This window comes from Hermetia illucens, chromosome 5, assembly GCF_905115235.1.
Source record: "Hermetia illucens chromosome 5, iHerIll2.2.curated.20191125, whole genome shotgun sequence".
NCBI classification, from domain to species: Eukaryota; Metazoa; Arthropoda; class Insecta; order Diptera; family Stratiomyidae; genus Hermetia; species Hermetia illucens.
This window is the reverse complement of record NC_051853.1, coordinates 28,177,460-28,203,387: the sequence shown is the minus strand read 5'-3', so window position 1 is coordinate 28,203,387 and position 25,928 is coordinate 28,177,460. Positions and strand designations below refer to the sequence as shown.

General features: G+C 42.1%; 2 protein-coding genes across 3 annotated transcripts; one reads left to right on the top strand and one right to left on the bottom strand.

The window, feature by feature from the left end:
• Nucleotides 1–2,352: 2,352 nt before the first annotated feature.
• Nucleotides 2,353–3,383, bottom strand: LOC119658521 (exosome complex component CSL4). Its single transcript, XM_038065997.1, has 4 exons — nucleotides 3,098–3,383; nucleotides 2,889–3,040; nucleotides 2,735–2,831; nucleotides 2,353–2,592 (listed from the first exon to the last, which is right to left on the bottom strand). The coding sequence occupies exons 1-4, from the start codon at nucleotides 3,254–3,256 to the stop codon at nucleotides 2,380–2,382; spliced, it is 621 nt and encodes a 206-aa protein (XP_037921925.1). The 5' UTR covers nucleotides 3,257–3,383; the 3' UTR covers nucleotides 2,353–2,379.
• A 66-nt stretch (nucleotides 3,384–3,449) lies between these two features.
• On the top strand, nucleotides 3,450–25,928 carry LOC119658518 (zinc finger protein 2 homolog). Of its 2 annotated transcripts, none has more exons than XM_038065994.1 (4): nucleotides 3,450–3,664; nucleotides 24,105–24,605; nucleotides 24,661–25,103; nucleotides 25,169–25,928. In XM_038065994.1, the coding sequence occupies exons 1-4, from the start codon at nucleotides 3,551–3,553 to the stop codon at nucleotides 25,869–25,871; spliced, it is 1,761 nt and encodes a 586-aa protein (XP_037921922.1). In that variant the 5' UTR covers nucleotides 3,450–3,550; the 3' UTR covers nucleotides 25,872–25,928. The 2 variants fall into 2 exon arrangements, with proteins under 2 accessions (XP_037921922.1, XP_037921921.1); XM_038065993.1 differs by lacking the exons at nucleotides 24,105–24,605; nucleotides 24,661–25,103; nucleotides 25,169–25,928 and adding exons at nucleotides 12,721–13,440; nucleotides 18,691–19,115; nucleotides 19,277–20,124.

Genomic DNA, 25,928 nt, shown 5'->3' with positions numbered 1-25,928 from the left:
TATGCCAGCTAGGGAGTCAGAACTATTTGCTCGGGTACCTCGCGGGCGCCACTCCTTGTATCGTAAGCGTCGTTGACGACTCCTGAGGGAACCATCGATGAAGGTGCCTATACAATTCAGGCTCATAGTCTGAACTATCATTAAATTCTCCTCACAGCCTAAACAAACTGCTGAATCATTTTTCAATTGCGGACTGTTCAGGCATAACTAACAAACCAAATTTAATCCACACGGATTGTTACCGTGAAGGTCATGGTAACGCCCATATTTTTCGTCGTTATGTAGGCTACGGAATCGTCCATCCTCATGTAGGCGGCCAAAAATTCTTCTCTTAAACGCGGCCAAGAGTTCGCTATTTTTTCTTGCTAAGAACCCAAGTCTCCGAGGAATACATTAGGACTGGCAAGATCATAGTCCTATACAGTAAGAGGTTTAACCCCATGGTGAGACGTTTCGAGAGGAACAGTTTTTGTAGGCTGAAGAAGACTCTATTGGCTGCCAACAACCGTGCGCAGATTTGATCGTCGTAGCTGTTATCGGTCGTGATTTTCGACCCTAGATAGGAGAAATTATCAACGGTCTCAAAGCTGTAGACTCCTATCTTTATTCTTGTCGTTTGACCAGTGCGGTATGATGTTGTTGGTTGCTTGGTTTTGGTGCTGACATTTCCACCATATATTTCATTTTGTTTTAATTGAGTCCAGCCCAAGATCTCGCGGAGCCTGCTCGATCTGAATGAAGGCAGTTTTTACGTATCGGGTCGTTCTTCCCATGACGTCGATATCATCAGCATAGGCCAGTAGTTGGGTGGACTTGAAAAGGATTGTGCCTCTCGCATTTACCTTAGCATAACGGATCACTTTTTCCAGGGCCAAGTTGAAGAGGACGCATGATAAGGTATTTTATCTGGCCTCGCACATGGGTCAAGGTCAGCCTAGCAAGTTTTATCAATTTCATCGTGTACAATTATGCCCTGGCTATTCTATCATAGACCGCATTAAATTCGATGAAAAGATGGTGCAACTCATATCCATATTTCATATTGCCGCAGAGAGAAAATCTAATCTATTGCTGACTTGTCTGGGGTGAAGTCTCTTTGGTATGGGCCAATGATGTTGTTGGCGTATGGGGCTATGCAACCAGCAAGATAGCGGAGAATATCTTGTAGGTACTCAGCAAAGTGATACCTCTATAATTGCTGCACTGTATCCCCCTGAATCCCCCTTTTTATGTATGGGACAGATAATGCCTCGTTGCCAGTCGTCAGGGATTGATTCCCTGTCCCACATCTTGAGAATAAGTTGATGAACCCCTTGGTGTAGTTGGTCGCCTCCATATTTAATCAATTCGGCTGTAATTCCATCGGCTCCATACGACTTGTAGTTTGTAAGCCGGTGGATTGCACGGACTGTGGCTTATATTTCTAAATTTCCCTCGCAAGTGCAGAATGCATAGCCGTTCGCTTATGTTTTCAAAGCCGATAACAGCAGGTTTCATTTTTGGACTGACTAAGAAACCTACTCCGAGCACATGGTTTACTGGATGGCCACTATAATATATGATACAGCGGCTCTTCTCCAGGAAAACCAGTCCCTGTCCAACGCATCTCCTGTAACGCTGTTACATCAGCCCTATATTCGGACAGGGTATCGGCTAGCTGCTAGGCAGTTCCTTCTTTGTACAGGGAGCGCACATTCCATGAAAAGATACGCAAATCGTTATTTCCTCTACGTTATCGGGTTCATCGTTCTGTTGTCAGTCCAGTTCGAAACTCTTTTTATGGCTTCGTAACAAGTTGTTTTCCATGTAGGGTTGCCGAGTCGATCCTGCTTGTGAACGGGACAAAGGCTGAAGAAGAAGACATTGCTGGTCAAACTACACTTTTCGCCAATATAACCAAGTAAGTACTGATGAACTTAGATGTTAAGCTTAAAAAAATAAAGTAGCAGAATAGAAGCCTATAATAATGTTCTGCAAGTGGAGATGGTAGCAGAAAGAATTAAAGAACATGCAGTTAGATGCACCAGTGACTTTATAGCTATATAAAGTCGCCTCATGGGCTTCGAAGGTTAAATTGTTGCCATAAATTTCACGATCAGTAGGGGTTCCTGGAGCGCTTGAACTTATTTGTTGTTTGCGGGTAAAGGGCAGTGTGGGTGTCTGGCAGGTTTGCAGATTCAGCACTGCAACGTAATGGACCATTCTTGTTCATAGCCGGCACTCTTAAATCACTTGTTGAACAGGTCAAAAGTACAAAATAAGGTCCAAGGGAGTGAGCTCTTTCACTTCCTTCCTGGGACTTTTGAAAACAAGCAGGCTGTGCAAAGGAATTCCAAATCAAACCAAATGCAATTAAGTTAAATTATTAAACATTTATTCTTATTCAACGCGCGTTATTAGGGCGCTTTCTGGTACAATTTTGGCTACTTTTCTGGGTTCTTTCACGAGTGTGTCTGGACATTGCATCTCCGTCCAACTTATGGGCACCATTGGAACTCCGTAAGGGCCGCTCTCATTCGCCAAAGCTACCACGACTCCTAGTTCATTTTCTGCTGTACTGAGTTGGTAGCAAGACAATTCTGTTTGTGGGAGCTGCAACGAAAAAGGGTTATGAGTGTCGTTCAGTAAAACCATACTCAAAATCTCAAACTCATTCTGGAAGAAGCTTCTCAAAGAGTATTGGCAATTGAAGTTAATACTAAATATGGTTAAAGACTTTGAATTCATCGCTCACCACTCTTGCTAGGATTATGTCTCCCGGGCGGAAACATTTGTACATTTCTACCTTATCCTTTTCAGTTGCTCTCACGTCTTCCTTCCGTAGCAGCCCCCTATTTGAAATGTATATTTATTCAGCTGAACAGCTCCGGCTACTTAATTCGTTTTACCTGTAAGTTCTATTCAAAATATGATCTCCGATGCAGGTGATGGAGCATTTGGCGAATCTCTGGTTGACCTGGGTAATACGGGCTGTCACCACATCTCCAGCAATGGGAACGATGGTTGGACTCCCAAAGCATTTAACTTCAATAAATTTTGACTGGAATATTGCAGAAATTAAATAATGTTCGATAGGAAGGGATACGGAATGTCTTACATTGTCCTGTTGCCGAATGTGGACTGTTCCCGCCAAAGTCGAATAAATGTATCCTTGCCGTTCGTACGTCCCTTGCCCAGCTATTGTGTTCTCATCAGATAAGCATAAGCGCTGACCGGGAATGCAAATCAAATCGGAATTTTGTGTGACTGGACCCATTGCATGAGATGATTTTTACATAAACAACAGCGATTTACTCGACGGCAAAAATGTGCAGCGCAAGTTGTCAACTCGAATATATGACAGAAGTTTGAAGAATACAACGTTACCATGGACTATTCTTACGACACGAGAATGCTACAACTTAGGTGACAGACGCGGATACTGTGAATTGATAACACGGTTTGACGTTTCTTCGGTTAACCTAAGCTTGTAATGTCAAATATTTTCGGAAGCTAGAATCAGAAATATTGGCCAATCTATTAGTGTTTGGGTTTAATTCTCGAAACCAAAATGAATATCGAGTGTATGTGTCGTGTTTGCGAAACTGTGCAAGGTTTAAAAAATATTTTCGACGAAGAAAACGAGGAATTGCTTCTGATGCTGCGATCGGTGGCTAACATTTCCGTAAGTTCCAATTGATTTATTTATAAAGCGTGAGTGGAAAGTGCCCAATGTTTACAAAACTAATGCCGAACTGACTTGGACCCAAATATGATAAACATTCCCATCCACAATGTTTTCAGTTCGGAAGCCTGAACGCCTTCCCTTACAAAATTATTTCGATGACAGCTGCACCTTGGTCCATCCATGAAATTATTTGTTTTCTGTATGGATTTGGCGCGAACAACCGAATATGGAAAAGTGAGAAGTGACTGGGAAATTTGAATTTTATTTTTCAGCAACGCATCGAAGGGATAAAATTAAGGTTGAACATTTTATCACATGCTTTGGCAGGGACTTGTGGTCACGGCTAATGTTTAGAATGCCTTGGGAGTGGGAACAAATTTCGGTTAATTTCAGCATTTAAAGTAATGCCATTTGCAACGCCTCACAGTTATTCGTTTTTCTTCCAGTTTTCCTTTAATTTTCTACAACTTTCAGTGGTCGCTAGGGACCTTGCACTCGAAAAAAAGAAACGGTTGCCTATGGTAACAAGCCCATATGAATAGATGGATTTTTCGCCGTGCAAAAACTTACTTGAAAGCATTTTTCCTGCCTGGCCACCGAAATATTGGGTTGGGGAAAAAGAAATGTATTTGTGATCGAAATTTGACGCTTTATTTAACATATTTAGAATTATCCGATTTAGGTCAAATATGCACCGTTTTGTTTGCAAACTTGTTGTCATTTAGAAGACAACTTAGGAGCACCAAGAGCGTTTTGCGATAGCTTATGGTGGGTCATCAAAAATGTGTGAGGCTGAGTGTTGTCCTGGTGGAGCATAATGCCATTCCTATTGACCAATCCTGGCCGCATCTAGTCAATCGCCTGCTTCAAACGGTCGAGTTGCTCAGAGTAGAGGACCAAATTGAGTGTCTAGCCATAGAGCCATAGAGCAGCTCATAGTGGATGATTCCTTTTCAATCCCACCAAACAAACAGCAAAACCTTCCTGGCCGTCAATCCGGGCTTAGCGATGGTTTGTCACGGCTCGCCGCGCTTCGACCACGATCTTTTTCGCTTGAGGTTGTCGTACGTCATCCACTTTTCATCACCAGTCTTCATCCGGTTCAAAAATGGGTCGAATTCGTTCCGTTTCAACAGTGCATTGCAGGCATTGATTCAGTCCAAGAGATTTTTTTGCATCAACTCGTGTGGCACCCAAACATTCATTACGGTGGTCTATACCCAGTTCCTGGTCAATCGAGCGAATGCTCATATGCCGGTCTACTTGGATGATTTCGACGATTTTATCGGTTTCTACGACGATTGGCCTACCAGTACGGGGTGTATCTTCGACATCCAATACACCGATCGAAATCGATCGAACCAACGCTGTGCTGAGCGGATCGTTACAGTATCGGCCCATAAACTTCACAAATTTTTTTGGCCGGCTTTGTTGCATTTTTACCTCTCAGGTAATAAAAACGTGAAATATGACGAATTTCTTGTTTGGTGGACTCCATATTTGACGCGCTATAACTTGAGACTGAAACGTACGATCACAACACTATCAAAGAGACACTTGTAGCACACATTGTCGTCTGCAAATCGCCGTATACTATAATCCGATGCGATAAGTACAACAGTGTCGCCATCTATTGACAAAATACGGCATTTCTCTTTTCCCAACCCAATACATCAATTTCTAGGAATATCTACTGCTAGGATATAATTGGGGTCAGAATGTAATAATTAAATCGAGTATTTGCCTGTCTGTCGCTTTGAAGAACAAAAAAAGTGGTTCCCGAAATACGTATGCACAGATTTGGCGGAAATAATAGATACATTTGAATTTCCTTCAGTCACTTTGGCAAAGGTTGGATCTTCAACTACATCCGCGATGAGGCTGAGCAGTTTATGGAGCGGAAAAGAGGAGGTCTGCCTCTTTAGTATGATGAAACATCGAGGCGGTCATCCCGCTGGAAAAGTTATGCAGAATCAAAATGTTTTATTTTTATTTCATCATGATAAGTCTTAAATTTTTAATCCTACATGGCGTTTCAAATGGTGGATATTTTAATATCATGGTTAGTTAGTTAGTTTAGTTAAATGGGGGGAGCCGCAGCTCCGAGCACTCAGGCCATTATTAGGCCCATTGTACTATCCCCGTAAGTTGCCTATTCAATGGCTTCCCGCCTACGGCGTTCGCAGGCTTTAGCGAATCTGAGAACATTCTCAAGAGGTAGAGAGTGTGCAGATTCTTCATTGAAGAAAACCTTGCCAAGGTGTCTTCGTCTGAGATCTGAGGATGCCGGGCAGCTGCATAAAAAGTGCAGGGCTGTCTCCTGCTCCTCCTCACATTGGCTGCACACAGCCGAAACCACTACCCCAATCTTTTCCATATGGTAGTTTAAGGGGCAGTGTCCCGTCAAAAGCCCTACTAGGGTTTTCATGTCCCACTTCTTAAGGGACAACAAAAATGCCGCTCTAGTGGCCCTAGGCTCCTTTACAAGGATTTTCGCTTGCCGGCAAGAGTCCAAATTTCTCCACTCGGTTGCGTGAATCCTTGCAATTTCACCTTTCAGAGTAGACTTGACAGTAGATGGTCGGATTCCAAGAGCTGGTTCTGGGCCCACCATTGTGGATCCAGACCCTCGGCGAGCCAGTCTATCAGCCCCCTCATTACCGGCGATGTTAGAGTGCCCCGGCACCCACATTAGGAATGTTTCGTTCAGTCGGCCAAGTTTCAGCAGCACCTGACGACAACTCCACACCAACTGGCTTGATATGTTGTTGCCATCTAGTGCTGATAATGCCGCCCGACTGTCGGAACAGATTCGAATAGTGCGACCCCTCCATTTTTGTCGCAGACATTCTTCTGCTGCCAATGAAATGGCATATATCTCCGCCTGGAATATGGTCGTCATTTTTCCGAGGGGTCGGGCCAGTTCTATAATCGGATTCTCCGAGAACACGCCTGCACCCGATCCATCCTCCGTGACTGACCCGTCGGTGAAGATTATTAGGTCTGTAATCTGAAAAGACTCATGGCCACTTGTCGACCATTCTTCTCTTTCGGTGATTACGACAGTGTATGTCTTTTCAAAGACGAATCTAGAAACCATATGATCGGTCGGCATCAGGGCTACCGGATGTTTTTCAAGGAATTTCCATATAGACGCATGCCCGTTGGATTGGCCGCCTTTCCACGCCCCAATGGTATCGAGCCTATATGCGTCGTTTGCTGCTTTCCGTTTCACCTCCAAGTGGATGGGGGGTAAATTTAGGATGGCTTCAAGTGCCGCAGTCGGCGTAGTACTCATTGCTCCAGTAATACTTAGGCAACCAAGTCTCTGAATCTGCGTTAGCAGCTTCCTGCTGTTAGCAAAGTTCAGTCTTGGCCACCAGACGATGCATGCATACATCAAAATGGGTTTTATTATGGATGTATACATCCAATATATCCATTTAGGTGAAAGTCCCCAGGTCTTACCTATCGCATTCCTACAGCACCAGAGCAATCTGCAGGATTTCTGGTATTGTTCCTGGATATGATGCTTCCACGTTAACTTGGAGTCGAAATGTACTCCTAAGTACTTGACTGTTTGTGCCAGCTGGATTTCCGCCCCTGCTAAGGTGGGTAGCGTATAGCTGCCCCACCTGACATTCTTAGTGAACATAACTAGTCCAGTCTTTCTAGCGTTCACCGTGAGTCCATTGCGGAGGCACCAGCTGTGGATTACATGCAGAGTTGCACTCAAGCGGTCACATACTGTGTCCGCAAACTTGCCGTTAATTATTACGGCTAGGTCGTCCGCAAATGCTTGCGCGAAGACTTTTTTGTCCTCCAGGAGCCACAGCAGGGTATCCATCACCAAGAGCCATAACAGTGGAGAGAGAACCCCTCCCTGTGGGCAGCCCCTGAGACATCCTGCTTCAATAGACTTCTGGCCGACCGATATGTGGAATATCATGGTTAATTTCGCTCTGTGAGCTAGTGTTTAGGAATACACTGAAAGTCTTCCCTGCTTGCTATAAAATGCGAGAAATTTGTGGGCTAGCAACTTGCAAATTTCCAAATTTTGCTGCTGTCGAAACGTTAACAGCACCTCTGATAAGGGCTGACCTAACGGCTACCACTTTTGGCTATCGATAACGATTTATGTTAGATTTCTGAAGTGTGCGTACGCTTCCCGACAACGGTATTGAGGGTCCCCAGAATGTTGGCTTTCTCCAACTCGAGCGATATAAGCTGGAAATTTTGGGCTTAAGCGAAGTAAGATGGTGACATTCTGGAGTGTACTCCTTTCCCTGTTGCCACACTATTGACAATGTGCTTTTGTACTCTGGAAAGCCGAGTGGAAGCAAATGGGAATCCGGTGTCGGGTTGCTTCTGATGGTTAACGTAGCCAGTTCTCTTGATTTGGTAGCTGGCTCCTAGGAGGATTTTTATTGCAAGATTCTGGTCCAAGTTAAGGAGCATGTAAATTGTGCAGTGCTATGCACCTACGAATACTTCCGATATAGTACAGAAGAATGCTTTATACGAACAGTTATATGCAGTTCAGGAGAGGCTTCCTAAATATGACATGATGATCGCGATGACTAATCTGAATGTCAAGGGGTGGGAGTCACTGACAACACTTGATGACCGTAACGATAAAGAAGCGCGTCTAATGGGATCGATACGACAGTTTTTCTAACGCCCACTGAAAATAACACGACACGACAGATTTGCTAACGCCCACTGGGAGTGACACGACAGAATATTGCCTAGTGTATTTGCAAGGTAAACATATTGAAAACACTATTATTAACTTATGTTTCACACACATCAGAAAGACATTTCTCAGACAAATGCCTGAGCCACATCCGCACATTTGTCTGAAACAGAAACGAACAGCCTGAAGCAGAAGTCGGGTGGGGGTAGACATTTGTCTGTCACAGACACAGAAATTTGTTTGTTTTTAATGTCTGTCTGATGTGTGATGCGGAAAAATTTTTGTCTGAAATAGACATTTGTCTGTCTGATGTCTAAAACATGCAGAGGCACTTGTCGCTCCCTGTACAGAGATGGAGCTGCCAAGCAGCTAGCCTATACCCTCTCCCCAATATAGAGCTGATGTAATAGCGTTGCAGGAAATGCGTTGGACAGGGAAAGGTTTCCTGGAGAATAGCAACTACATCATATATTATAGCGGCCATCCAGTAAATCATCTGCGCGGAGTAAATTTCTTAGCCAAAAAATGAAACCTGCACTTTGCGTTTGCGAGGCAAGTTTAGAAATATAAGCCTCATAAACGTTCACGCCCCTACAGAGGAGACTGCAGAGTCGGAGAAGGATAGCTTCTACGAGGCAGTTGAGCGGACCCTCGAAGCCTGTCCCAAGTAGAATATCAAAATCATACTTGGAGATTTCAACAGTTAAGTAGAGACGGAGCCCATATTCAGGCGATACGCGATGGCCTTCAGGCTTTGCCAAATATTTTGGCTTTCTAAAAATACCGTTTAGCTCGATGCTCCTTTCATACCTGTTTCGTCGGAGAAAACAGTTACCGCAGTAATCCCAATACCATCTATAGGTATCTCATAACCATCCTTTCCAATTTTTCAATAGGTTACGGTGGGTGGGTCACTTAATCCGTGTGGATGAGGATGATCCCACCTGGAAAGTCTATAAGGGCAATATCTATGGTAGAAAAGGAAGACGAGGCAGATCCTGCCTGAGATGGAGCGATGGCGTAGGTCAGGACGCCAGACAGCTTTTAGGGATATCGAATTGGTGGACCTCAGCGCAAAACCAGGATGTCTGGAGCTCCTTATTAAGGCAGGTCTAGACCGGATACCGGTTGTTGCGCCGTTGATGATGACGATGATGATTTCATATTTCAAAATTGGTTGATAAACACACTCCATGTGCAACTATGACAATTTTTTTATAAATTAAAGTAAGCGATGCGTGTTTAAGAATTCTCAAAATTACGTTTTTAATTTTTTTCACCATACACCCGCCACCTCGAGAATCAATCATATCGTGTAGACATTGGTAAACTAATACTTGAAAAAATACACAATTTGCAGATATTTCGAAATTATCATATCAACTGCCGGGAAAAATTTTACATAAACATTATTCTGGGTTTTCTTTTGCCAAAAAGTTTGCGCAATAAATTCGGTTAATTAAGTTCAATTAAGTCACATCAAAGAGAAACGTTCCATTACGACTTGGTTGATTGTAATTTTGAAAGATGGAGAATTTACTAAGTCAGTTTCTTGGTTTCTACCTTTTCCATCTACAAAGTTCGATCACAATATTCAGGAGAGGTTTTCTAAAGGTGACATTATGATCATGATGGGTGATCTGAATGCACAGGTGGGCTTTGACAACGCATTGCTCAGATATCTAAACGGGAAGAATGTTTCTGGCAACTGCAACAACAACGGCAGCAGGTTTGTAGATTTTTGCATTTTTTATCGCATTGTGTTCTGTAGAACACTATTCGAGCACATGGCTTGTCGCAACGTCAGTTCAGTTTCGTCTGACCGACAGCGAAAATTTATTCGAATGGACATCACAAGACCACTGACTTCGGAAACTTGAAGTGGCTTCATTATCGTGAAAAAGTACAAAGAGTATAGCGTAATGTAAGTAGTGATAAAAGGAAATTCGACCGTTGCTTTGGTGAGGGAAGCAGGCGCTGCCGTAAATAGTAACGAGTTCACTATCGTATACTCCATCATGAAAGAACTTGCAGACATCGTAAGCCTTTGGATGGTCTTCTGAGGGCCGTAAATGGTGGGCCCTTCACCCATAGATAGAAGAAGGACTTCACTACGGTTCTAACTGTTATAACATCCGGAAAACGTACAGATACGGGCTAGTCCTTCAAACAGAATAATAATAATAATCTTTGGCGCGACAATCCAATTGATTGGGGTCTTGAAGTATGTTAGAGCACTTCATTAAAGACCGTAAACGGTCCATTACAGGATTACAATACTGTTCAGAAGGCAATGTGTCAGCATTGCGCTCGCCCGTGATTATTACCCTCATTTGACTCAGGTACTCACTTTAGTCTCTGCAAAGTGGCTACCTTCATTTATTGATAAATTCCTAGAATCCGAGGTCTTTCATAATGAGTGGAAGAAGGAGATGATCGTTAAGATTCGAAAGGGCACCTATCTTGCTAGATGGTAGCTAAATTAATCTTTGAACCTGTTAAAGAAGACTTCAAAAGCTTGATCCACATAGAGCAGATTGCTTTCTGTTCTCGATTACATTGTACCACATTAACATTCTTCTTCTCCTTATCGGTGACATCCTTCAGGGTGCCTTGGTTGGAGGATGTGGAGAGGTTCAAGGGACTATGTCATCTTTTCTCAAACACATCAACCATACTGATGATATGCAAACAGATTCTAACCGAAAAGAAGTAAATACTGATAGAACCACAGTTCTCACTCTGAAAGATTATCACCCTCTTTCTATTTGCATTAATGGTTCGAACAGTTTTTATATCTAGGCAGCGTTTTTTCTGCCGGCAAGGGTGCACGGAACTGGACTCTGTTCACTGCATTAACAGCGCCGAACGCCATCCCTGTTTTATTGTAGATGTGGAAATACAATCATCTCAATACCAACATCAATTTGAGATTGTTCCACGACATTGTTCTCTCTCTGCTTCTATATGTGAGAAGCATATAAAAAGTAATTGCCATTGTTATTCGAAAGCTCCAAGCTTTCATCAATTAATGCCTGCGTCGTGTCATCCGGGTATTCTGGTCTGGACAATAACAAATGAAGAACTTCGCCGGCGTACAAGTCAAATGTCCGTGGACATGTTGATCAAAAGACGAAAGTGGCAATGGGCGGACAAAGGAATATTACGGGTTGTGCCGTACAATGAAAACCAACATCTCAGGATGGCCAACAAGTGGACCGCCCTAGAGCACAAAACAATGGAGAAAGACTGCAAGTTTCTCAGGAAGTGGTGAGAGGAGTTGCAGTATATTACCATGGAATGACTATACCTCACCTAGGGGTAATGTATTACGTGAATAAATTTATTTTTATTTTTTGAAAGAAAAAAAAAAAAAGAATAAAAAAGTAAAAATACTTATTTATTTGATTTAAGTATATTAAATTAATTAAATTTGGCTGAAAATAGAATAATTAATGTCGACAAAATATGTCCCATCTCATTGAAAGCATAAGTTTTGGGTTTTGGGGTGGACCGTTGACAATCTTACCCTCTGGATGAATGGCTCTGGTTGAATGGCCATTTCAGATCAATTGATCTCAGATTAAACGTCAATATTTTTGAAAAAATTCGTGGCCGATGGTGGCCAAAATGAATCTTAGTTACCAGAACACGTCTTTTTGTATCTCCTTTGTTCATTTGTTCATTTTTATGTATTCAATTCCGGTGCATCACCCGGACAAAAGCTAAAGAAGAAAAAGTAACCGATTCAAGATTGTATCATAATATTCTGATGAGGTAGTTATCTAAGTAGAGCGGAAAAGAAAGAATAATGATTTCACTGGTTGGCAATTAAGAATATTAAATTTCATTGAGAACTCAATCGTTGGGAGTTTATACTGGGCAACAGTTAATAAGTTTTATCTATAAAATAATAATTGATTTGCGGCTCACAGCCAATAAGGAAGAGCTATGAAGTGGCCTTAACTCTGTAATATCTTTTCCTATTTTGATTTTCGCGGGGTCCTTAAATATTTATTTAAAAATATAATTTATGTGTACGGTTAGCTTTATTTTCAATTCAGGAACTCCGCAAGCTATTCAAGCAACTAAAAGTGGGAAGAAAGTATGGATCTTGAATTCTACTCTTTTTTTTTGATAGTGAGAAAACACTTCTATTTAAATTTGTCAAGATTTCCTAGAAGCCTTTAACTGTACTTCTGACTTCTCCACTTTTTACCAATCAACTCGTTCTGATTGTCTCTCCAACATTTTTAGAAATATTAGAACTAATGAATATTTTTCTCTAAACATAGTAGAAAGCCGCCAACCAGTGTTATTAATGAAGTTTTTCCTATTCTCTTTTCATGGAAAACAGATAACTGCTGATGACTACCTACCAAAATATATATGCAATCTGTGCGCGCGTCGACTACGTTTGTCGTACGATTTCAAAGTTCAGTGTGAAATGACTGACCAAACATTGCGAGAAATGCTAGCATATGCTCCTTTGGTTTCAAAGAACTTAAAAGAGAGTAGCCCTGCGGAAAATGAGCCAGAAGATTCATGGAAACCTATTTATAAGACTAATCTAAAAATTGAACCAGCCAATGAGTACATTTTTAGCTCCTTTGCTAGTTTTGAAGAAGCTATCACCAATGAAAAAATTGAAACGGATCTTGAGGATGAGGAAAGTCAAGAAATTGAAGAAGCTGGAAATTCAGAGGCGTTTTCAAGTGCAGATGTTGAAAAACTGGAGGAATTCCTCAATGAAGAGACGGATTGTGATATTGTAAGAAACATAGAGGAAGTGAGCAATGAAAAAAGCATTCCACTGGCAAACGTATTCCAGGAAAAGGAAAACGAGGAAAGCCTCCCGGTTAGCGAAAACAGTCTCAACTTTATTGAACAAATAAATGATGCAATAGCAACCAATACGCAACAAATGTCGAATACTCAGAATCAGGAGAATGACCCACCTCAGGAAATTTTTCAATTTGTCATAAATAAAAGTGGAGAAATTGAAGAAGGTTCTTTCCCACTGGAAGTTACAACTGTCAATCCTAATGACACACAGGTAGTGCTCACACTGGAAAATGTAAGTTAAACCTAATATACAAAAATATGATCACAAAATGTTCAATGCAAAAACCGTAATTTTTCCCCGTTTCCCCGATGTTATAACAGTTTCAATTTGAAAGAAAATGTTGTTTCCAGAAAAATTTTAGATTGCTCAATGAGCCAGCAAGAGTCGTAGATTTTAAAATACTTTGCCTTAAATTGGTTCGCATTTTATGGTTTGTAAACGTTTAGCCCTCTTTGATTGAATCTGTCCAACATTTTATAAATTTAGGTGCCTGAGGAAATGCACTCGTTGGACATGATTAACTGGATGCAATTACCGCAACAGGACAAGTTTATAGATCTAAAGTTTGCAAGGTAACCCATATTCACATCAGTCCACTTCTTTGTATACTTCGATCCTTCACGAGTCATTGCACAAAAGTTTCTCCGATGGGTGGGTTCGCACGGAATCCTGAAAAATAAACCGAAAAGGGGTTCGCGCGACTTATCGAAATATCCCACACGCGACCTAAATCTGAAAATGAAAAAAATAAAAAAACTATGACTCGACCATGCGCGTGGAGCCGTTAAACTTCGGACCCGAGTGTCGTGACCGAAAAGGAGAATCCACGACAAATCGCATTCTCGATCAATGTTCCTCCTGCCCCAGATGTATGGTGAAGCGGGGCTTTTAAAGTTCTCACCTTGCCTTGGCATCCTCAAGCTATTCTATTGGAGGATCCTCCTAAAAAAAGAAATCAAAATTAACATAATCCAAGCAATTATTAGAAATGCATAAAACAAAAACAAAATGGTAGAAATAAAAATAATAATAAATATCGAATCACAGCGAAGAATAAAATAAGAGGATTGGATGTATTTGTTATCCCTTCACTGGCTTATGCATTCGGAATATTGCCGTGGACGAAAACTGATCTGAAGAACGTCCAATGGCGAATACGGATAATTATGCACAAATTCCGAATGCATCATCCAAACTCTGCCGTGGAGCGGATGAACCTGCCTCGTGACATGGAAGATAGGGGCGTGGTTGACTTGGCGGCACAACATCATCCCAATTCGACTCGCTGCGCTCTTATTTTTACATTTATTTTATGTGTGCCATTCATGATTTCGGGGTCGCCACCCGAGCTTATAAAAAGCTCACAATGAAAGAGCGGGTGGAAAACGACCAGTGCAGAATGTTTGGTGTTTGGTACCGATATGAGCCGCAAACAGTACTTGATAGTTCTGCTTACAGTATGTATTGGGACCGGCAAGTTCCAACTGATTGCCGCATTCCACACAACAAGCCTGACGTGCTGTTAATTGACAAGACAGGTCGCTCCGCGTATATTATTGATGTTGCTATCCCCCATAATTGCAACATTGAACGGAAATACGTGGAGAAGAAGGTGAACTATGAGCCACTGGCTCGGGAAATCAAAGAAATTTGGCGAAATTTGGTTGTAATTCCCATAATATGGTTTCACTTGATGTCCTGGGACTCTCACACAACTATACAGAAATATTCTGCATACGTGCTCGATGTTGCGGGGAGTTCTCGACGGATTCTCCCTTGATCTACCAACGGCCACCACCACCAGCGCATTAGTGTTAGGTAAATCCGACATCTGTCGAGATTGTGACAATTCGGAAAAAAGTAACGAATCAAAGCAAAATAAATAAGAAATGAAAATGAAAATAAAACAAGAGAAAATGTCATAAAAGAAAGTAAAATTCCTCACATAGAGTTCTGTTTGAGTAAACCTTTTACTTCTGACACTTGTTTCTTTTTCTATCCGTTAAGAATTTAAAGTTGAAATTAAACTTTAAAAAAGTAAAGAAAAAAGTTATATACGAAAGTGTGATCTAGTTCACTGTTAATCATCGTGGTGCAACTTATCAGAAATTATCCTTGGATACGCTCCCGTTGTTGACTTCATCTCGCATGAAACACCAGACGCACAACTCATCAAGTTTATTGTTCAAGTCTATTTCATATTAATTGAACTTAGCGCCCAATATTTGGAGCGAAATTTTAAAGGGCGATAGCACAAGGCACAGCATGAAGTCTAATTGAATCTTCACGCATTACTCTAATGTACAGTCACCCGCAGCTCCTGAAAACCACAATCTCCACCGTTCATTATCTTTTAACGGATTTGTAAATGTTCAGCTTTTAGCGCCCGGAAAATGCGCGCTCTTCCCCCCAATTCCATCGCGCTGATAATTATCTAACCAATTTCAATGTTTTTCACTTCTGGTTATGAATTTCACCTCGTTCGATTGCTAGCTCTGGCAGTTTTCAAGCTTTAAAGTCCACCAAATTTAGAGACACTGCGCGAAACAATTAACTCCGGAAAATCCTACGATCTACAATCTTTAGTTCAATTCTATCTGATGGAGAAGGAAAATGGCAGAAAAAAAAGAAGCAGTGACTTCAAGTACCAAACTCCATTCAAAAGCTCACAGTTTGAGAGTGCTCTACATTGTCAAAAGCCTCTTTGAGAAAACTACTGGAAGAGGCGAATCGCACAACAAAAATCAAATCTTATGTACAAGAAATTTTCACACGCGTTTTCCAAGAAATGTAATGCCTCCACGTGTTTGCTTTCCGTCCTTTCTTCAGCACCGAAATTCAACCTCCAAAGCTGACCTGGACAATTTTCGATCCCCAAAACACCGAATGAATTCCCTAGTCCAGCTGATCGGCTGTCCTTCCACCAGTCGGTCGCGTTCTCGCTAAACCTGGCCTTGAACTTAGGATTTCATGCCGACTCAACAATAACGACAACACCTCATGCCTTATTCAGAAGCAAAAAATGACTAGGGTATGCACTCAATAACACGGTGATCCCTTCATTATGTACGAACATTGTATTGCGAAAAGAACTAGTCCCGAGTTTTCTAACTAGCCTCCTGGCCGGCCGCGCTTTTTCTGGCCAATCGCACGCTGCATATTAGCCTATTACTATTACCGCCGGAATGGAATTGTCCGTACAGTATCGATCCTTGGAAGCAACAAAGATCTCATAGACATCATTAATTTCAAATTAATTTCTTTAAACAAACGTACTGGCCAAAAGCTTTAATGCGGTGGTCAAGTGCACTATATCAGAGGAATGTTTAGTCTTCAATCCCGGGGAAGCTTCGATTCTAGCTATTGAATTAGCCATCAAATTTGTGGTCCAAGTAGCACAACAGAAATATGCGAAAAGTTATAATATCATTCTAACTGACAGTCCAAACTCATCACATGCCGAGTATCTACCCTTTCTTTAGCAGCTGATGATTGCTTTGCTTGAGTACAACTCAGCATCCTCGAGATGCTTTGCGACCACAAACAGTGCTATATCGTCAGCGTAACCGACCACCGTGGCCTCCTTTGGAACCGGATGGTTAAGTACATCATTATACATAATGTTCCACAGCAGTGGACCCAATACAGAACTCTGTGGGACACTCGCGGAGACATTGTACTCCTCGCGTCCATCATCGGTATTACATCAGAGCGTCCGCTTTTGCAAGTAGCTATCGATAATAGCGGCGAGGTAGGTGGGATCACCAATGGTCGCCAGACACTATCGTATAAGGTTCCAATTGGCCAAGTTGAATGCATTCCTCACATCCAGGGTCACCACCACACAATATTTTCTCGTACAACCCCTTCCGTGAATTGTATTTTCGACCAAGCCAGTAACCATTTTGATGGCATCAATAGTTGATCTGGCTTTACGGAACCCATACTGCCTATCTGAAAGCCCCCTTGACTCTCGGCGACTGGCAGTAATCTATTATAAATTAACCACCCCAATATTTTCCCCATAGTGTCTAGATGACATATGGATCTATTGGAGGACGGTTCCCCTGGAGGTTTGCCAGTCTTAGGCAGCAGCATCAGCTTCTACCGCTTCCATCGTGCAGGAAAGATACCCTCGGACATGCAGGTTTCGATTGCCTACCTTCAACAGCCTGCCGATCTTCAGCAGCGACCCCCCTCTTGGTGAGGAAATAACCCCTGGATTACTTTCAACAAGAGCGTAGGGCACGCGATCTGCAGTGATGATCGGCCTATGAATCGTCCTGTCATGGTTTTATAGGCGCTACCCCACGGATTTATGTCCGCTTCCGAACAGAGCTCCTTAAAACATTCCCTCTTACTCCGCTGAATGGTGAGCTTGAGGTTCTTGCGGGCTTCTCTATAGGGATGCTCCTTTTGTCCTTGATCGATCCTACCTATTGCTCTCTGAGCCGTTCGTCTGGCTCTGTGGCAAATCGATCAAAGGCTGGCAAGTTCGCTATTCCATCAATAATTGGGTCTTTTAGTAGGGAATGAGTATCTCCTAGGCATCGACGCGTCACATGCTTTAGAGATGCTTTATGTGACATGGAGAGCTCTATCCGTGGAGGTGTCTGCTTTGCTAGGCAGGTCTAACCACAGTTCCATGAATGTTTTCTCATCCATCGCTTTTGCAGACCACCTTGATGTTTTGTTGGATTTCGGATTCCGGGGTGCGGGTTTTCTGCCTTGTGGCTCAGTTTTTAGTTCAAAGGTGATTGCCTGGTGGTCGCTGTACGTGAAGTTCTCGCTAACTTGCCAGGACATGTCACGTGCCCGCGTAGGGCTAACAAAAGTCAGATCTACAATCACCTTCGTTTGCTAGAACTACATCCAACTGGGCGAATGCTTTTCATAAGCATCGCCCCCTTGCGTTAGTCTCTTTGCTGACCCACGCATTAAAGTCACCGGCTGTCACCTTTGGACCTCGTCTCCCTGCTTCGTAAACAAGATCGTCTAACAGGTCTTAAAACTCAGGCAGTGTGAGGCTCGGTGCGGCGTAGCAGCTGTATACGAATATACCGCTATGTTTGTCTGTCCGTTACATGCATTTTTTTCGGAGACTATAGCAACGATTGACACCAAATTTCGTGAAAAGGTGGGAATTGTGAACGCTGAAAGGTGGGAAGCGCAAAGGTCGAAAGTGATCATTTATTTAACGGATCCATTCTCAGAAACTACCCAACCGAAAAATCTGAAAAAAAATCATTGATAATTTTTTGTAATTGGCTGGAAACCAAAAATTTAATTTTAAGGGCATGACCAGTAAGCCTACGACTTTTTATTAGAGTACTGTGCAGTGCGTTCAGAGATTCTCATTTGAGATAACTAAAATGAAGCTAATTTGAATATTCATCAAAGTGCATTTCGTGATCATATTTTTTTTTTTACATTTTCTACCACAAGGGGAATACAATTGTTAAGTTAACTAACAAATTACAGAACGCTGAGCCAACTCCTGTGGACCCTAACAAAAAGAAGTATACCCGACGGAAAGTTTCAAAAACCTTCAGTTGTAATGTATGTTCAGCAACATTTACTGAATATGCTGAACTAAATGCTCATAAAAGGAGTCATGGACGATTACGATTTCAATGTCATCTATGTGATAAGAGATTTGCTAGAAGAAACGGCCTGGAAGATCATCTTGCAACGCATGATGGAAAGAAGGTGCCATGCCATTTGTGTGATAAACAATGTTCAAATCGTGGTAACTTATTTCGACATATTCGACAATGTCATAATAAAATCAAACCGTATGCATGTGAAATATGCGAAGCGCGATTTGCCCGTAGGTCTTCATTAAAGGCACATGCTAGTTGCCATACTGAAAAACGAGAACATGATTGTGAGATTTGCGGGAAGAAGTAAGTATTTTTACAAACAAATGTACAAGAGTCTTAAGGGAGTGTAAGCGCTAATACAATTGGTTATATGGTATCAACTTTCCTGTAAAGGCTTGGTCCTCCCTTATTACTCTTTAATTCAAAATATATGGGCCAGTATATCAAGTTCGAATTATTTTCAGATTTAAGACCATTTTCTACCTAAAGACCCATATGAGACTGCACCTGCCACCAGGTGAGCGCATGCAACGAGTCGCCACACAGAAAAAAAGAAAGGAGCAAGTATGCATTTGTCCCCATTGTGGCAAAAGGTCGACCCAGCTTTCGACGCACATCACCCACATGAAAATCCATTCAGATGTGAAACCACATGTATGCAAGATCTGTGGAAAAAGCTTCCATTTCAAGCAGTCTCTAACAACCCATATGCTTTGTCATACCGGTGAAAAACCGTTTCGCTGTGAGCTCTGTGGAAAAGAATTTCGACAAATTGCCCATTTATCTACTCACAAATTGTCGATACACAGCCAGGAGAGACCGCATAAGTGTCGCTATTGTCAAAAGGCATTCGTCGGTGCTGGAACTCTAAAGATACATGAGAGAATTCATACAGGAGAGAAGCCTTATGAATGCAAATCGTGTCCCTCGAAATTTATTGATTCCAATGGTCTAAAAAAACATGTCATGCGGGTTCATTCTAATGTAGAAGACCAACCTAAAGATATCGATTCAAATGATGCAAGTCAGGATCAACTGAATAAATTTGGGGAATACGATCAGAGAGCTTTTGTACAAAATGAGGATTCTCAAATAGATGGGCTGAGTATAAATCCTGCTCAATTGAATTGTCAGCAAGAAATCGCCATAGATCAATTAAATGTCTACATAGATGAACTGCAACATGGGTACACAGAAGTCATTCAAACTGAATCTTGACAAAGAGCGTTTTTTAGTAAATCTCAAGTAATTTATTGTAATAAAATATTTCAAGATGCCTGTTGTTGATTTGTTTTATAATAAAACTTTTTCGCAAAAAGCATGTTTTTTCATTAGTATTTTATGTGTTCTCGTTTTTCAATTACTCTTCAACTACTTTCTCGGATTTGTCAAGAACTGCGGAACTACTCAGGCGATACGCGGTGTGCGGTTGCTCATATAAAAACACCGTGAGAAACATCGCCCTCTCTACATTTCATTTCTAGAGAAAGTATTTGATCGTATGCCACATAAATTCATCTGGTATTATCTGTTGGGTTAAATTGCTCTGCCACGAACCGAAGAGTAAAGTTCGAAGTGTGGCGGGTATATCAAAATCGTTCATCAGGCGCCCGCTCACCACTTCCCTTTGTTCTTTCGCCCTATATACTGCTTGATGCAGATGATATTTTCTTGGGGTCTCATAGCAAAAATAATCTCGAGCAACTTATCCAAAAAAGGAAAGATTGCCTCATGCAACATGGTCTCAGATTGAATCTGAATGAAACAGAATTTTGACGACCGACCCCAGAACTGAGCAATTTGAATATCTCGGTTCAATGCTATCAATCGATGGTAAACTGCTTTACGAAATTGTTTCACGCATCAGTGCAACTTGGATAAAGTGGCGTTTCATAGCAGGCGTTCTTTCAAATCAAAATCCGCCATATTATTTACATAGCATGCTGGCCTCAAGCTCAGGTAAAGGAGGAGGATTTAAGTCAACGTACCTTCTACTATTCTCATTAAAACAAAGATAAAAATCTGAGAGCAGGCAAAGAGATAAATAAAGTTTGGTTGGAGTTATTCCACTATGCTAAATTCGACCTGATCTCTCTTGGTGACAGGTCCCGCGACAGGCCGATCAAGCAAATGCATCCCATGTCGTTAAAAGCAAAGTGAACGTGTTGAGTTATAAGTCGCGAAAAAATGCTAGAGCATTCACCTCAGTCGACGCGGGAGGACAGGCTCCGGTCCTATTGAGAAAGGAAAAGGGGTTTTTCACTCATGGACGGCGTCAGGAAGTAACCAAATTAGTCCAAGCCCTGAAAAGACCATCGCGCTTCAACATCGACCGTTGATTGTCGTTTTACGAATCAAACCATCGATAAAACAGCGTGAGGAACGGGCTGGCCCGCCGTGTATTAAATGATGGCGATTTGGTGAGAGGAAAGAAGAAATGATCATATCACATCACATCACCATCTGACTGGCAAGAAAGTACTACAGTTCCAATATGAAAAAAGAATGGTAGTCCAGCAGCTTTCTTTAGTATTGAGGATAACACATTGCCTGCGGGCGCCGTACGCCTGTTACGGCGTTGAAAGACTCTTCCTCACACTCTGGTGCCATATATACTATGGCGTGAATACGGCAAATTTCTACGCACTCTTTTTTATATAGATAACGCTCGTTTCACAGTAGACATTTTTTATTTTTGCCCGCACATGGTAAGGGCTTACAAAATTGCCGTTGAGCATGCCGTCATTCCCCCATTGATACTCACGCAAGTCAGTTTTTGCAGTTTGTATAACTCCCTGACTGTTGCGCTAAGTTCAGTTCTTTTTGCCCAGATTACTGACGCATAAGTAATCATTGGTCTTACTATTCCAATGTATATAAAACGTAGTATTTTCTGAATGCATTCCCGTTTTATTCCTGCTATGTACACACAAGTCATCAGGGCACTTGCAACTTTCCAACATGTGTCTTCCAGAGTATTTTTTGGATTAGTGTAATTCCCAAATATTCAACCTCTGTTTCTCGTTTCACCTCCATATCATATAACGCAATGATTATCAAGCTTACGCATCCTAGTGATGTGCATTCCCAGCTTTCTACGTCAGGTACTGGTAATTTTTATTCCCGTTTGCATTCTATCACATAGGGTATCCTCATATTCGCCCCTGCAGATTAAAACAATGTCGTCAGCATAACCCTGAACTTGTATTCCACTATTTATTAGCTCTCCTGGGAGTCTATCCACCACCATACCTAACATTAACGTTGATATCGCACGCTGTGAACCACCTTGAGTAGTGTTCATGACAATAGAATCTGTACATGTCAGCACTTCTATTTGCCTACTGCAACATTCTGCACATCCAGAAGGCCACCGTGTTCCCTATTCCCTCGCGAATCATAACACCTCGTGTTCCTGTGTGCGATTTTATCGAACGCTTCTTCGATGTCCAAAAACGCACACACTTTTTGTTTCTATGGCATTCCTTTATACATTCTGATTAACAGCAGTTTAAATTAACCGTTCTGTTCGGTAAGCGTTTGGACATGGATATAAAGGATTATTCCCCTTCGTTTTGAGTACGAACGATGATAGGCGAATTGATCTGAAAGATTTAGGGTAAAAAGGATTTTTTTACCCGTCTCCACGCTCTTGGTACATGTCCTAAAGCTATAACTGCCCCGTACCACCCTTACATCAAGCGTTATACGGAGTGTTTCTGTGGAGATCGGTGGCTCTGTGCCTCGGCTCGATGAAACGCATCCACGACCTCCAAAACAGCATCCACCGTCAATCTCCCTGTTCTGAATCCGAACTGCCTTGAGGATAATTCCCCGGTAGCGCAGATCACTTCAGCAAGTCTGTTCCTGATACCATCCGGACCTGTCGTCTTCTTGTTTTTCGGGGAAAACTGCTTATTCGAGCTCTCTTATTGTGAAAATGGGGCAATCCTCGATGCTTTCCGCATAATGGATGTCTCGGGAATAATACCCGTACAATGCGGTACATCTGATTGGTACTTAGTATGCAGGGTTTCCGCAGAGCCCCGATTTTCCACGAGCTTGCATTTATTTGTCAAACTGCGGAGTCTCCGTTTTGCTGATCTATAGTCTGTCTTTATGACGCATGCTTCCTCGTCGATGTGTTACCGTTGTGCCAAATGGCAGAGCTTATGACATTCCTTGCGTAGGTCGGCAATTTCTGCAGTCCACCAGTACAGGACCAGGAGGCTTGTCACGGCTAGGGCTCTTCCGGGGCAAGGAAGCATCACGCGCTGTTGTTATTAGATTCATCACTGAACTTACTACAATGCCAGCTGTAACGGTACCACCCCAATACGCAAAGAGAGCGCCGGGTTGGTGCACGCTGACAAGTTGCGTCAATCACTTCGAACGTTATGTACGACATGTTTATTTGAAGGATGCGGATCATACTGGTCGCATCCTAGCCCTTTCTAGTTCTGCCCTAAATATTGGACACCGTCCCGAGCCCAGAGTGTGCAACGCATTCCCCAGACGCGCCAGCTTTAACAAAAGTGGTATCTATCCGGGCATTGGTTATCTCTGGACATTCACGATTTAAAACCTGCTCCTCCATTTCTGTGAGGCAGTTAGGATCTCGGATTTCTAAAGAGCACATAGGCTCTAGACTAGAGACGAGAGTCTTCTCTCCCAACAGCCCCTTGACCGCCTCGCAGAACGTAATCTTGCTAGTGGTTTTCGGGCCTAGTTCGACGAAGACTTCGCCATCCTTCGTTTTCCGCATGTAAAACACTTCTGCTCCATTCTCTTCGGGTTTTATCTTGTAGCGGATTTCACTGAGAACTTCCGCAAATGTCTTGCCTTAATGAGCTGAGCCGACCGTCTAGTCTTTCCTAGTTTTCTCATCTTTTCTGATTTTCGGTTTGTAGCCTCCTTGTCTTTGGACAGACTGGTCTCAGGCGGCGTAAAAGTTAGTTACAAAAAGTTGGAGATTTTGAGCAAAGAATAACATATTATCTTCAAAATGCGTGCGGTCTCAACAGCCTCCTAGCTTTCCGGAAGTTCAAGACCTGCGTTCTCCTGAACTCTGTTTTGGGGTTGCATAACATTAGAGAATAAATCACTAAATGCCTATATGGTAAGTCCACCGATCGCACGAGTCGTCGAAGGAGGGCCCAGAGGACAATGGACCTTCCAACCTCCCGAATGGACGACATTGTGATGCGTGTGCGTGTTGAGCATTTATTGATAATATAAATTCCAAGAATGACGAATATAACTGTAGATTGCCTTCTTCATTTACATTTTCAGATTCAACTTGAAGACTGTCTACCAAAGCAAATATGCGAGACCTGCACACAGGAGCTATGCCAAGCGTATAGTTTCAAAAATCAGTGTGAAATGACCGACAAAAAGTTGCGAGAAGCCATTGAGCTTAAAAAATTGTTAACACCGACTATTATAGATTTCTCGGGAAATCCTTCAATAGAGAATAATTTATGTGAAGAAATAATTCAGTACGTACCGGAACCTTCGGAGGAAATTCAAGGATGTGCTGAGGTGGCTGATACAATAGTCAAAGATGAAGTCAATTTTTACTTCGTAGATGAAGCTGCAGATTTCATGAATGGTGATTCTTCAAACGATGCATTGGTTGCTGAAGTCGAAACTCAAATTGAAACCGCCGACGAAGAAGATTATGAAGAAGAGATGTACGATTCTAACCACGACAGTGAGGCATTTGACGATTTCATAGTTGAGGAAGTCAGTCAAACATCAAAAGAAGATGAAACCACAAGGCAAGATGAAACCGTAAGTAGGGATCAGTTTGGGTATTCTTCCAGAAATCACCTCCCATCTTATGCAGGTTCTTACCATTCCGGTCAGCGAAGAAGATTTTGAATCCTCCCTAAACGGAAGCCCTCCAAAACCAGGTAGCCAAAAAATATTTTCCTGTAATTCCTGTCCAGAAACATTCACTAGTTTCAATGAACTGAACGCTCATAAGAAAAGTCACGGTGAAAAACGATTCCAATGTCCTACATGCCAGAAACGATTTTCCAGGCATTATCGACTAAGGGAGCATATGCTAATCCATGGCGAGCAAATAAAATTACCGTGTAATCTCTGCGATAAGACCTACACAAACCGAGGTAATCTGGAACGGCACATACGACATTGTCATAATAAGGAGAAACCACATTCGTGCGACATATGCGGAATGTCTTTCGCCAGACGAGCCACCTTACGAATGCATGTTTCTGTGCACAGCGACGCAAGGGAATTCGAATGTGAGAAATGCGGCAAAATGTAGGAAAATGCATTTTTGTTGAGAGTAGACAAATTTCTATAATAATATATTTGTTTTCTTGCAGGTTCAAAACCGAGTACTATTTGAGCGTACATAAGAAGTCCCACATTCCAGTAGAGCTTCGTCCGCAGAAACGGCCAAAACAAAAACGAAAGGTGCAGATTTGTATATGCCCTTACTGTGGCAAAAAATCAACCTCCCTCTCTTTACATCTCAATCACCTGCGCACTCATACGGGCGAAAAACCCTTTGAATGCTCTACATGTGGCAAGAGATTCACCTTCAAACAGTCCTTGAAAACGCACTTGCTAATGCATAGCGGCGAAAAGCCATTCATCTGTGATATTTGTGGGATGGCCTTCCGTCAAATTGGTCATCTCAAAGGACACAAGTTGGCGGTTCATTCCGGGTTAAAGCAGCACAAGTGCCAGTATTGCAAGAAATCTTTTGCGCTTCGAAGTAATCTAACAATTCACGAAAGGTTGCACACCGGCGAGAAACCATATGCTTGCACGATCTGCACTAAGAAATTTAACGATTCTAATGGTTTGAAACGGCATAAATTGTCGCATATTCGAAACGGCCAAATGGAACCTAATACTCAAGAAGTGGTAAAGCAGGAAAGCGAGCCGGGAAAAGTTGAAGACAGTGGCGACTTGAATCATCTCAATGTGAGCTTAGATCAACTGAACGTTTACTTGGACGAATTAGGGAATGAATACACGGAAATTATTGAAGCGGAGACCACTCTGGAAACAACTGCATGATATGAAAATGTCTGTGTTTATACAATCTCCTGAATAATAAGATCCAAATTAAAGAAA

Coding starts and splice junctions, on each gene's coding strand:
- LOC119658518 (XM_038065993.1), top strand. CDS start 3,551: ATGAATATCGAGTGTATGTGTCGTGTTTGCGAAACTGTGCAAGGTTTA. Junction 3,665..12,720: donor GATCGGTGGCTAACATTTCC/GTAAGTTCCAAT, acceptor CATGGAAAACAG/ATAACTGCTGATGACTACCT. Junction 19,116..19,276: donor TGTGAGATTTGCGGGAAGAA/GTAAGTATTTTT, acceptor AATTATTTTCAG/ATTTAAGACCATTTTCTACC.
- LOC119658521 (XM_038065997.1), bottom strand. CDS start 3,256: ATGGGTCCAGTCACACAAAATTCCGATTTGATTTGCATTCCCGGTCAG. Junction 2,832..2,888: donor ATTTTGAATAGAACTTACAG/GTAAAACGAATT, acceptor CATTTCAAATAG/GGGGCTGCTACGGAAGGAAG. Junction 2,593..2,734: donor ACATAATCCTAGCAAGAGTG/GTGAGCGATGAA, acceptor TTTTCGTTGCAG/CTCCCACAAACAGAATTGTC.